Source organism: Camelus ferus, chromosome 6 (assembly GCF_009834535.1).
Source record: "Camelus ferus isolate YT-003-E chromosome 6, BCGSAC_Cfer_1.0, whole genome shotgun sequence".
In the NCBI taxonomy this organism is placed as follows: Eukaryota; Metazoa; Chordata; class Mammalia; order Artiodactyla; family Camelidae; genus Camelus; species Camelus ferus.
Window position 1 is genome coordinate 11,705,911 of NC_045701.1, and position 12,327 is coordinate 11,718,237.

The 12,327-nt window shown below is 37.4% G+C and overlaps 1 protein-coding gene across 5 annotated transcripts in view; it reads left to right on the forward strand.

The window, feature by feature from the left end:
* Nucleotides 1–3: 3 nt before the first annotated feature.
* Nucleotides 4–12,327, forward strand: part of CCPG1 (cell cycle progression 1) — a 39,587-nt gene continuing 27,263 nt past the window's right edge. Inside the window, exon 1 of one of the 5 annotated variants that reach the window (XM_032481133.1) lies at nucleotides 4–197. In XM_032481133.1, the coding sequence (XP_032337024.1) occupies nucleotides 27–197 (171 nt within the window). In that variant the 5' untranslated portion in view covers nucleotides 4–26. The remainder of the gene's footprint in view (nucleotides 198–12,327) is intronic. The other 4 variants (XM_032481131.1, XM_032481132.1, XM_032481134.1 and 1 more) reach the window with 4 other exon arrangements.

Below are 12,327 nucleotides of genomic sequence, written 5' to 3' on the forward strand. Positions count from 1 at the left end.
GCGCGGGCGGGACTACGAGTCCCGGCATGCGCTGCGGCGTCCCGCCGGCTGCCGCCTCCCGCCGGCTGCCGCCTCCCGGCCGCGGACGCCTGAGAGCAGGTTGTTGTTTTTATGAGAGGCGTCACTGCTCTGGGAGCTGTGACCGCCGCCACCGCGACAGCCAGCGCCGGCCGGCGGAGGTGGCGCTGCTCCCTCAGGTACGGCCCCGGGAGGGTCTGGACCCCGGGAGGGGGAGTCTGGCGGACTGTCGTGGTCCTGGCCGGCACTCGCGGTTCAGTCCTTGCCGAAGCAGTCGCGGGGTGTCCACGGAGGCGGGGGGGGGGGCTGCTCGGGTAGGGGCTTGACCCTTGGCGTTTGCGGCCGCCTGGGTGGCCTCCGTGCGCGAGTCCGCAGCCCCCTCGGCCAGAGCCGAGCCCCGAGGCGACTGGTCTGGTGGTCCTGCAGCCTCCGATTCCTGCGTGCAGACGCTAGCGGTGCGCGGGGGGTGCGGGGGAAGCTGATGGCCCGGGGGACGCACCCGCCTTCTGTCGCGGGGCTGGCTTAAGGCGCTTCTCGGTCCTGATTGATTCGAGTCCATATGGTAAGATGTTATGTGCGTCACGCTGCCGGGTTTTCAGCCGGCCCATCTTTTCTGGTGACGTTTGAGCTCCGTGATGCCAATAACAGAAAGATTAAATATTAAATAATGCATTTGGGATTTCTGCTCGTGCGCCAGAGTGATAATGATCAAATCCCCCTCCCTATCCTTGTCCCCTTCCGCCGGTTCCCTTTAGTGTCGACTTTCCTGATCGATAAATTCTCCGGAACAGCAGTCCACACAGTGGTGCCTTGTACGCGTTACATGTTTATTTTTGTTTAACGAATCCAACTTTTTGCCGTGGGGAGCGCCAGTTTTAACTACTCAGTTAGGTATTTTGTGGAATGGGTGAAATTTGCACTTCTTCACTCTAGATTTATTAAAAAAAAAAAACAGAATGGCTCTGTCGTGTAGCTGGAATAGATAATTATTTTAGTACTGAGAATTTTAGCAGATTTGCCCCCTCTGATAAAGTCACATGTACTGGATAGTGCTTGAAATGTCACTATTAGAGCATCATATCTTTGGCTTAAGGTTTGAATCTTAATAGGCCCCACATTTCTCAGGCGGATGGTTTACTGTTCTGTCCTGAGCTTTGATCATAAAGGGGAAGGGAAAGGAGAAGAAAGGGTATTATTTTAGTGAATAATTTTTAATCCTTTACCCAAAGCTAAAGATGAGATTCTTAAAGAAGCTAGTAAAAGTCTTTTTCAAATAATATTTAAGGGTGTGGGAAAGACTAGTTTTTAAATGAAAGTTGGTTAGAAAGTCTAATTTTGTTAACTGTAGAGCTAGAAGTGATTGTGTCTTAAAGAAATAAGACAAAGAATACTCATAGTTAAAAAAGTGATTAGATGGTGAAACTACAAGTTATTTTTTCTTTCTATTTTCTGGTATTTTCCAAACTTTATTGAGGGAGAAAACCTTAATTTTAAAAAAGGGCACAGCTGCAGCAATTCCAGTCAAGTGGACTCTAAACGTTAATCTTAAAAAGCAAATTAGCAGCAACAGCAAACAGCATAGGCAGAGCCCCTGTTACTGCATCCACAGACTATGAGTAACAAGCTTAAATGTAAATTATTTGTCAAGAAGTGACGAAATGCATTGGTTGGGCTGGAAAGGGAAAAAGAGGACAAAAATTCTTAGCACTTGTACATCTCATCTTATTTTGATCTGTTTTCCTTTCTCATTGTATAGTAAAATCAAAGAAAATTGCTTACTTTTCTTCAGTGAAGGCAGTGCAGTCGTGATTATTCCTATAACACCAGGTGACAAAACGTGGGTGTATTAATCTGGAAAGGTCTGGAGATAGGATTTTTTGTTTATTTGTAATCATTTGCCAGTGGAAATAAAGAAGTTGAACAATTACTATAAAATGGGAGACTTTAAGCTTGTTTTCATTGAATCATTTTGAATACTATGTTTTATATGTCTGATTTTTTTTTATTATGCTTTGCATTATTTTCTGTTATAGATACATTGGATATGGGTGGGTAGGTAGCGTATCATTTAGCCCACATTTTGTTTTCTGTCGTAAAGGGCCACGTTGTTCTTTGATGAGAATAGTCTGTATTTCAGCAGTCTTGAAAAATTGAACTCACCTCAACTCCAAGTGTTCATTAACTCTTAAAATATCCATTCTGAAGCTTTTTTGTTTTTTAAGCTGTAGAAGTCACACTTCATTTTCTTAGGTTGTTTTCTCTGGAGCTTTGCTTCTCTCCCCAAATTTCATTTTCTTTTCAGTACTTTCTGTTGTTTCCTTTTGTATATTTTATGTCCCGTGTTGAGCCAATATCTTACTAAATATATGGGTTCATTTACAGGGCATAAGAAAACAGTCATAATTGATTAATATGTCTGATTTTACTAACTGGTTCCACAGTATTGTTGGCTAGGTTCTATAATTGTTTTCTTATCCAAGTTAAATATTTTAAAAAATTAGGTGATTTTGAACTAAGAATTAAGAAGTAGTTTCTGCTTGTCAAGACTATGGACACAGTGCAAGGCCTGTTAAGCCCACGATATTTTAAAACAGAAAATGCAGACTCATCTAACAATGCAGAACTACCAGAGGCTGAACTGTTTCTGTGTTTGTGTGTGCTTAATGTGACGATGTTGCTGTATTGTAAGTGACAACTTTACATTTTCAAGAATTTTCTTCCTGGCAGTTCTGCAGTTTTTGTTTAAAGTTTTTAAAGCATTTTAAATATAGTTTTTAAAGGTTACTTTCCATTTACAGTTACTACAAAATATTGGCTCTGTTCCCTGTGTTGTACAATAATACATCCTTGAGCCTATACAGCCAACTGTTTGTACCTCCCACTCCCCGACCCCTGTACCCCACCGCCCCTCAGTTGGTAACCACTGGTTTGTTCTCTATATCTGTGAGTATATTCTTTTTTGTTATATTCACTAGTTTGTTGTATTTTTTATATTCCACATATAAGTGATATCATACAGTATTTGGTTTTCTCTGGCAGTTCTGCAGTTTTGACTAAATTAAAAACGGTAAAAAAGTATGAATTGGTTTCAAAGGTCATGTTTGATGTATTGCACCAGATAAACTTGAAAAAAGGTATTTAATTTGTGGAAACGTGCTTACGGGCCGGTAAGGTTTTCTGAAGGAGGTGTTAGCAAGGAAGTATTAGTATTAGCAGGAAGTTAGGAATCTCATTTTTCTTCAATGTTTGTCCATAAAGCACTATCCTAAAACCTTACTTCTGGTTCATGTTGCCAGCATGATGAAATGTAAAAAGGCAATTGGATTGGGAGTCAGGACATTTAATGATGTTGACAGGTAATTTAACTTACGAGTCTCTATTGTACATTGTGTATCACAGTCATTGCCATACTTCATGGGGTATTTGTGAAGATCAAATATGATATAAAAATACCACTTTGTAAGTGGCAGAGTGATCTACCCATGCAAAATATTATTGGCCTGCATAAGTAACATTTACATAAAACATATTCTACATTTGAAGAGTGATGATTTAATCTCATACATACTTTTAGACTGGGAAGTTTGATGGAAAAAAGTCAGATGAGATCTTCATTTGATTTTTTGATAGAGCTTCTTGCCTGTTACTAGGCTGAAGGAAACCTGGCCCCTTTCCTGACTGTGACTTTGCACTCTGCTGCATTAAAGGTCCTGAAAGCAGAGTGCTTATGTTTGGGCCTTTAATTTTGGTTTTGATTTGTTTTAGTTGTGATCTAAAGTATAAATCTAACTTAACAGTAGGAAGGGGTGGTGTTTTTAACGTTCAGAAATGGTACTTTAAGTTGATTTCATAAACAGCCTACAAAGAATGTGAAATCCCAGCCTTCCAGAGATATAGTGCCTGTGTAAGCATTTGTCTTTCAGGGAAAGAAACAGTTTAAAGCTTAGACTTCTCCTTTTGGGGACGTCAATCCTGCGTATATTACATACAGCATCTGACTCTTGACATCAACTTCAAGTTGAGTTGACATATAGAACATTCAAGTAAAAAAGTCTTTTAGAAACTTGTTTGAGGACTTTATGAGAGCAAATATAAGTGAAAGTGAAAGGCAAAGAAATATAACGTATCATGGGGTTGGTAATGACTGCTTATGTATTTGATTAGTTGATAACTCAAATAACATCTTTACTGACATTTTATCTGATATTACTACTAGAAAGTAACAGTGAATGTATACTTAATTATCTATTGTGTACTTAAAAAAATGGAAATCCCTTTGTTTCCCATCTTTCTAGCTTTTTTCGCAAATGACAAGTAAAAGAGTTGTAAAAAAAAGTTAGGGCAGATTATCCTTTTGTGGAAGGTATGTTTAAAATAAATGAAAAATACAGATATATGATGAATACATATATTTTAAAAAGTAAAAACAAATTTTTAAAAAAATTTGAGAGTAGAAGAAAGCATAAAGCAAGAACCCAGTAATTTTACTTATTGATTCCCTGAAAAGGGAAAAGGAGCCAACAGACCAGGGGCTTACATTGCCCAAGTGAGGGTAAGGGGCCTGGTCAGGCTTTTATATTAGCTCCTCCAGGCTTTTCTAAAATTAAGATATAACAGTCCCGGAAAGTCAGGATTTTTCTCAGAATGAGAATACCTGGTGAAAGGGATATTTACATACTAATGTGTATCTTAATTTGCCCCCAACATTTTGAATTCATATTGTTTATTCACCTTATTTCAAACTTTTTGTCAGAGGTGTGGCTTCTTTTAGGTGGCGGCAAAAAGGGATGTTTTTATCTTCAAATAAAGCAGTGGTTGCTGCTGTTTCCCAATTTGAAGGATGTTACATCACAGAGTTACTTGTGAAGAAACTGTGTATTGACTCACTTCTTGCAGAATTTGTTTTCAAGGTCAAAACGTTAAATCTGCTGTATATGACAAGATTGCTGCCTCTTTCTGAGCATTGCTACTCTAATTGGAGATTTTTTCCCCCCAGATAGCTATCTTTAGCAGTAGAGTTCAGTGTGTAAATGAAAGTCCACTCCATTAGAACTAGGAAAGCCTGCTCGCTCTGGAGAGGTTCTTTGCTACCACTTGCAAGATGGGTATAACCAAGAGGCAGGACAGCCATTGGACCCACACTTTGATGCGGTAATGACTGCACTGTGGACTCTTCGAAGCCCTGGCTTGTGCTCTCTTTTCTGTGGCATCAGTTTTCCACAGTAAACTTTTGGTACCTCAGATATAAACATTCTAATATGATTCCCTTAAAGAGACAATCATCCAGAAGATACTTGGATTTGTGTCAGTCATTCATTTATTTAAAATTGGGTTTATCTTTTCATTTTTAAAAAATGTTTATTTTTTTCCTGCTGTTTATGAAGGTCATAAATAGCTCACTGGAAATTTAGCAGACATGTTACATGTAATTTTAGTCTTTTTTGACAGATACTCTTTAAAATTTTGATATATTGCATATAGATTAATATAAATAGGGTTTTATTATGCACATTACTTTCTGACTTGCTTTTTTCACAGAATATATTATTGATACCTTTCTGTGTCAGGACATGTTGATCTACTTTAATTTTTTAAATTGGATTAATTGTAGATATTACAAATTTTAATTTTAATAAATTCACTCTTGGTAGACATTTCACTTTCTAGTTTTTATGTTATAAAAACTGTTCCATCAACCATTCTCACACACATATATACGTATTTTCATACTCATGTGAGTATTTCTATCAGATAAATTCCTAGGAAGGAAATGAAAGAGAGTTGATAGGTCACAGGGTACATGCCTATAAAATTTTGTTATTATGAAATTACTCAAAGGATAATACCCATATACACTTCCACTGTTTCTAGTGCCTATTTTTCTGTATCTAACCTATTAACCTGTTTAATCTTTGTTGATCGTTTAGACAGTAAAATAATCTTGTTTCTCTTTGTCAATCTTTGGTAGTAAGGTTGAGCATTTTTTTCTTATAAACCATTTTAATGTCTTTTATAAATTGCTTACTCATATTCCTTGTTATATTTTCTATTCAATGTTTTAACCTTTTTCTTATTGATTTGTTGGTGTACTTTAAATGTTTTGAAAACTCTTATATATGTTACATAGGTATTCTCAGTATATCATTCTCATATGACTTGCAAACGGGTTTATGATTTTTGTATGAAAAAAACTTTTCCTTTATGATTTTCAGGTTTTGTATAAAGCTTAGAAAAAGATTATCTTTGCCTCAGGATTGTAAACTTTTCCTTTTGTTTGAGGGTATTTTTTGTGGTCTTATTTTGTATATTTAAATCTCAGCCATATTTTTACTAGGTGGTCTTAAAGTTTTATGAAGCCTTATATTAGTGGAAATCTTTCACATGGCCAACAAGAGAGATGACATCAAACTGAAAGTCTTTTGCAACACCATATTTATGAAGTTTAATGGAGATTGATTACTGAGTGATGCAATTTGGCAAAAAATGGATTTTTTTTTTCCCATTGGGAAGCAGGAGAGAGAAAACAGTGACATTTAATTTCTTTTTTTATTTCAGAAGCATTTTATGTGAAAGTGACTCTTATCTTTCTGCATCTCTTTCATCCTCTTCCTTTCACACCAACCATAGGAAGCTTTTGTGCTGTTTTGAGCAGCCAGAATGGCAGCCAGCACTTTTGTTTCATATTCAGAATTGCCTGTCAGATCTTCTGTCTTTTGATGCTGTTTGGAAAACAGCTTAGTTTGGCGTGTGCTTGGTGAAAATATTTTGTAGCATTTATCTGCTGTAACAGTTAAAAGCCATACAGAAACTTAGTGTTCTTCAAATAAAGGGTTTACTTGACCGTTCTAGTCAATAAGCCTTGGAATTGACTGCCCTACTTTTGTTTCCCACAGCACAAAGGCCTGATGAGTACTAGGCACGCCTAGGCTAGGCTTATTTATTGCCAGAGTTTGGGGACTGAAATAAGATTGACATTATAGATGTTTAAAAAAAAAAAAAAAATATATATATATATATAGAAACTGAGCCTTCACTTAAGATGAGACTATTTGGAAAAAAGAAAGCAACACAGTGGAAGGTTCTTCCCTCCCACAGTGAACAGGATTGAAGACCCTTTAGTTCCCCGAAGAGACATATTTCTCTCCATTTACCTCCAGAAGTATTTATGTCACAGTACTGTTTAAAATGTGAATTTGTGCCAAATTACCATAAAGCATAGTGTAATAGTATTAGTTAGTTAGTAACAGTTTTAGATGCTTAATTACTTAGACAGTGAAAGTCTTAGATGACTTTTTTCTACATCATTATTTTTCATTGTGATAAAAACCCATAAATAACCTAAGCATCCATTATTAGGGGAATGAACTATAATAAAGCTAACAGTATATTATATAGTCATCAAAGTCATTTTTGAATAATTTAAAAAAATTGTTAAACAGCACAGTAGGAAGACTTAAGGAACTGGTTGATCCCACTGCCTACGTATATAAAATTGGAAGGATATATCCCAGAAGCGTTTAAATCAAATTTGCAGCAAATGTAGACTGCAGTCCTGCTATTGAGGAAGACTTTCTCTGCCCATGCTTTTTGTTGTTGTGTACATACTCATTCATTTTGACTAAAATGCCCTCCCCACTCTTAATCTGCACATTTTACTTCTGTGTGTACTCACCTTGCATGTTGCCTAATCCTCAACCTGTTTTGAGCCCTAAAGGTTAATAACCAAAAGAATCTAGAGCATTGTTATGTAGTTGGTGTTCAGTAAATATTTGATGAATGAATGTAAATAAATGAATGCCAGAAGGGTTGAAGCAGTTTATAGAGGTAGATAAAATTGCAGCAAGGTAACAGAAGTAGAAAAATGAGATAAAGGGAACACAGGTAGGAGTTATGAAATGGACCACAAATGAAGGTATTTCTCTCAGATTATACACTATAAGAGCTTAAACTCTTAGTAAGGCTGGGTATTAAGAAGAAAAACTCTTCAATTACCTTAGCCAACTTCTCAGGATAAGCTCAGTTATTCTAACAGTACCATCAGAAAGAAAGAAATTTCTGCTGATGATTCTTACAGAGAAGATGCTTGAAAATGTGTCTGCCTTGTGCTTAACAACGTTTCAATAAGAGGATGATTCCAATAGGTTTTTTGTTTGTTTTTTTTTTTAATTTGCTGATTTGTTAACATGGTAGATCAGACATCACAACAAAGAAAAATTTAGGTTGAGGGTAAGGTTAGGCATGGTACTTTTATGGGAACTGTCTGTGCTACACAATTGAAGGGTCAAGTGCCTTTGTGTAGATGTGAACTAGACTTCAGTACCTTTAATGCTATATTGAGATCACCTTCAGTAGTACATCAGGGAGGCTGGTCTCCCGATAGACACACAAGAGCATCACTGTCTGACTGCTGAAAGTAAGACGAAGTAGTACATAGGCGCCAGCTGGAGACTTTCCTCTTGCTTGATGGATTGTTAGGCTTTGGTCAGAGGTCTTTTAAGAGTGAGAAGTACACTAATGGGCCACACCACTAGGGTAGTGTGGCATTGGGCATCATCAGATTTTCCTTCCTTGCTACTGGAGACTTTTTAATAGGAAACTGAAGTGAGCAACTACTTGCCACACATAGCTATGGGTGAAATTGTTAGGCAATAGTGGATTTCTTAAGCTTTTCTGTTTCAACCCCTTCGTTGTGGTGGTTGCTGATTTTTAGCGTCCCTAGATCCCTTTTGAAAATAGGCAGGAATAAAAACATCTGTGATTGTGGTATGTTTGAGGCAAGCTTAAGGGTGGGGCTAGACCTGAAATTAGACCTGAAGTTCATTACTATTTATGTTTAGTTCCTAATCTGAGTAAATGCTTGTATGTCCTTTTCTGTAGATAAAATAGAATATTAAATGATTAAAGTTGAGAGTTTATTATGTATGTATTATATGACTTCTTCTGACTAGTAGAGAACAGTTAAATTTTTTATGCTGTTATAAAGACATTAAAAGTAAAATTGGAGCTCCTTACCAAAGCTTTGAACTTAATACTAATTAGTAAAGTAGCTCATGGAAAAAAGTAATGGAAGCTCCCATTAGGCTAGTTATGCTAAGAAGTAAGAAGTAAATGCTGTGTACATTCAGGGGAAGGCTAGAAATCTGAAGAAAGGAAGGAGGAAAGCATTCCAGAAAGTGTGGCTTGAGTAAGTGGAGACATGGAGGTAGGGCCGTCCTCCTATACTTGTAGCAAGTAGATTACTTTGATCAGGTGAGATAGTTCTGTAGGAGAGAACTAATCGATTGCAAGCTAGGTTAAAGCCAGATGGTGGAAGCATTTGGATGTCACTCTGAGGAGTTTGACTTTATTGTACAGAATACTTATTCTCAACATCATAGGGGACTTTTGAGTGGGAAGTAAAAAAATCCTAGCACTTGGACTAAGTGTTGTATGTAACCTGCAATCAATTTCATTGTTGCCTGTATGTAAGTGTTAGTTAGCATCATTGTGTGTGTTTAGGGAGGGGCCAAGGAAAGAGTTGAAAAATGGCACTGTAGAAAGTGAGGCGTCCCATAGTAATTAAAACAGCATCATTGTTTTGGTGCTGGAATATAGATCATTGGAACTGAATAGAGACTATAGAAACTGATTCATAAAAGTATGGGACTTAATGTGACAAAAAGTGGCATTTTAAATCATAGGAAAAGTATGGAGTATTTAATAATTGACATAATTTCTGCCTCACACTAAGAGGGAAACAAATCTAGATGCATAGATTAAATAGCTGAATGTAAAAACCAAAATTCTGAGAAAGTATTAGTAGAAAATAGAATAATTTACAATTTTGGGAGTAGGAAAGACTTCTAAAGCAAAATGTAAAATGTAGATGGTATAAAAGACACCCAATTCTCCATCCTCAACATTTGACTGGATAAAGTTTAAAAACATATCTATGATAAAAAAAAAAGCCCAGAAAAAAAACATATCTATGATAGAAGATTTTTTTTAAGTTGAAGCATGCTAGAAAAATATATTTGCAGTAGATAAAGCAGTGAATTCATTCATGACCCAGTTTAAAAGAATTTCTGAAAATCAGCAAAGGTAGCCCAGTCGGAAAGTGAACATAGGAACATCAGAGAATTCACAGAAAATAAAATAAGGATAGCCAGTAAACAGGAAAAGATGCACAACCCCCCTAAGTCTTGGGAAGAACATACTAAAATAGGGAGTTTTTTTGTTTTTCTTTCTTGATTTTTTGTTTTGGCTCATGGCATGATCAGAAGTTAAAGATGGTTGTTACTTTGTTGATGAGATTGTGGAGAAATAGGTAACCTCATGTTGGTGGGAGGCCTCCCTTAACAACCTTACTTAAAATACTAGTACCACCCCTACTCCCTGCATTCAGTTTTCCCCCTTGCTTTATGTTTCTCCACAGTACTCACCAGCAACTGAATTACTACATATCCTGCTTGTTTATATCTGTAGGGTTGTTCTTGGACCAAATATATAATATAAAGGACATCTTGAATGTTTTTATTAGTTGGGATCTTGGATCCTCTTTCCTTTCTCCAACTAACTCAAATGCAGGCATTTTCATATCCTTTGGGGGAGATAAAAGTTCCAGAGCCTTTGAAAAGCATTATAGAAATAGGTTCTTGAAAGCTGTCTAGCCTGACTGACTCATCTTTGATCACCTTTACAGTGCAGCAGCATTTTGGGGACTTTTGCTCACAGCCCATTGGTTGGCTTACGTTGGAATTGTAGACGTGTGGGAGAACAATGCCCCCATTCTTCTCCATCATGTCCAATTCTAGAAGATACAACAACAGAAACCTTACCCTCTGCATAGTAAAAATGTAGCTACTCAGGAACGATGAGGGGCACCATATCAGGTAACAGTCACTCCAGTTGTACTTTGTGAGGTAAAATTAAATAGTTGCTGTGTTATTAGTTTTGACAGCTGTGACCTAAAGTGTTTTAAATTATGTTTTAAGCCCCAAACTTTCTCTTAATTCAGTCTTCAGCTACCTACTAGATATTTCTACTTGGAAGTGATAATAGCTGTCTCAAATACGATATGCCCTCAACCCAATTATCAATTTTCCTTTCATAATCGGCTGTTTTTGAAGTCTTCCTGTCTCAATGGCCATGCTACTCTTCTATTTGTTTAGGACAGGGATTATGCCTCATACCTGATATTTAGTACATCAGGAAGTCCCGTTGGCTATACCTTGAAGATGTATGGATAATTTGTCCACTTCTCACTGTCTTTGCCACCATCCTGGTCCAAATTACCATCATCTCACCTGGATTATTATAGTAGCTTTGCAAATGGTCTTCTGCCTTTGTTCCCTCACAGTGCTGTCTCAGTACGGCAGTCAGTGTGGTCTTTCTTAATCCTTTCCTCAAAATTCTTCTGTGACTTTTAGTTTCACTTAAGTATAAAAAGTCTTATGATCTATAAGGCCTTCATTTGTCTCCCTCTCCATTCTCTCTCTGTCCTCACCTCTTCCCACGTTCCTGCTGGGCCACTGCTCTCTGACTACACAGCCTCCTTATTGTTTCTCAGAGATAGGGGCTTGGTTCCAACTTTGTACCTACCTTTCCTTTGGTCTGAAAAACTGTCCCCTGAGTTAACTGCACAGTAATTCGCTCACCCATTCAAATCTTTGCTTACGTGTACCTTCTTGAGGAAGCTTTTGCTGATCATCTTTTTAGAATTAAGCTCCTCCAACCCAGCAATTTCTATTCTCTTTTCCCAGGCTTTCTCCATAGTAGGAAATAATACCATCAAATACACCATATACTCTACCTGTTTATGTTGTTTATTGGATGACTCCAGTGTGAAAGATGAAATGCACAAGACAGTTGATGATTTTTAATTCAGAGTATTGCAGTAGGGAAAGTTCATTCATGAATATCTCAAAGAGGAAGAAAACCAAGGAGTTTTATAGAGGCAGGTAAACAAGGGACTCAGGATGGGTGGAAGTGAGTCTTAGGATTTTGTGAGAACAGGTTGGTCCTTTCACAGTTAGCTATTTGTCCCAACACAAAACAGAATAGGGAAATTTCTCAATCTTCCTTGCTTTCCTGGAGCACAGGGCTCAGATAAAGTTCAACATAATCAATTACCGATAGAATTTAAGCCCCAGCCCCAAGACTCTAATGTGTTTTGTACATTGGTATATTTTCAGTACCTCGCATGTGCTAAGAGCTCAGTAAATATTGAATGAAAGATGGATAAAGGGATGAATTTAAAAATGGTATTAACTGTAGGCCTCCTGTCTGCTGAAGAGTGTGATCATACTTGTGTGGTACAGTCCTTCTACC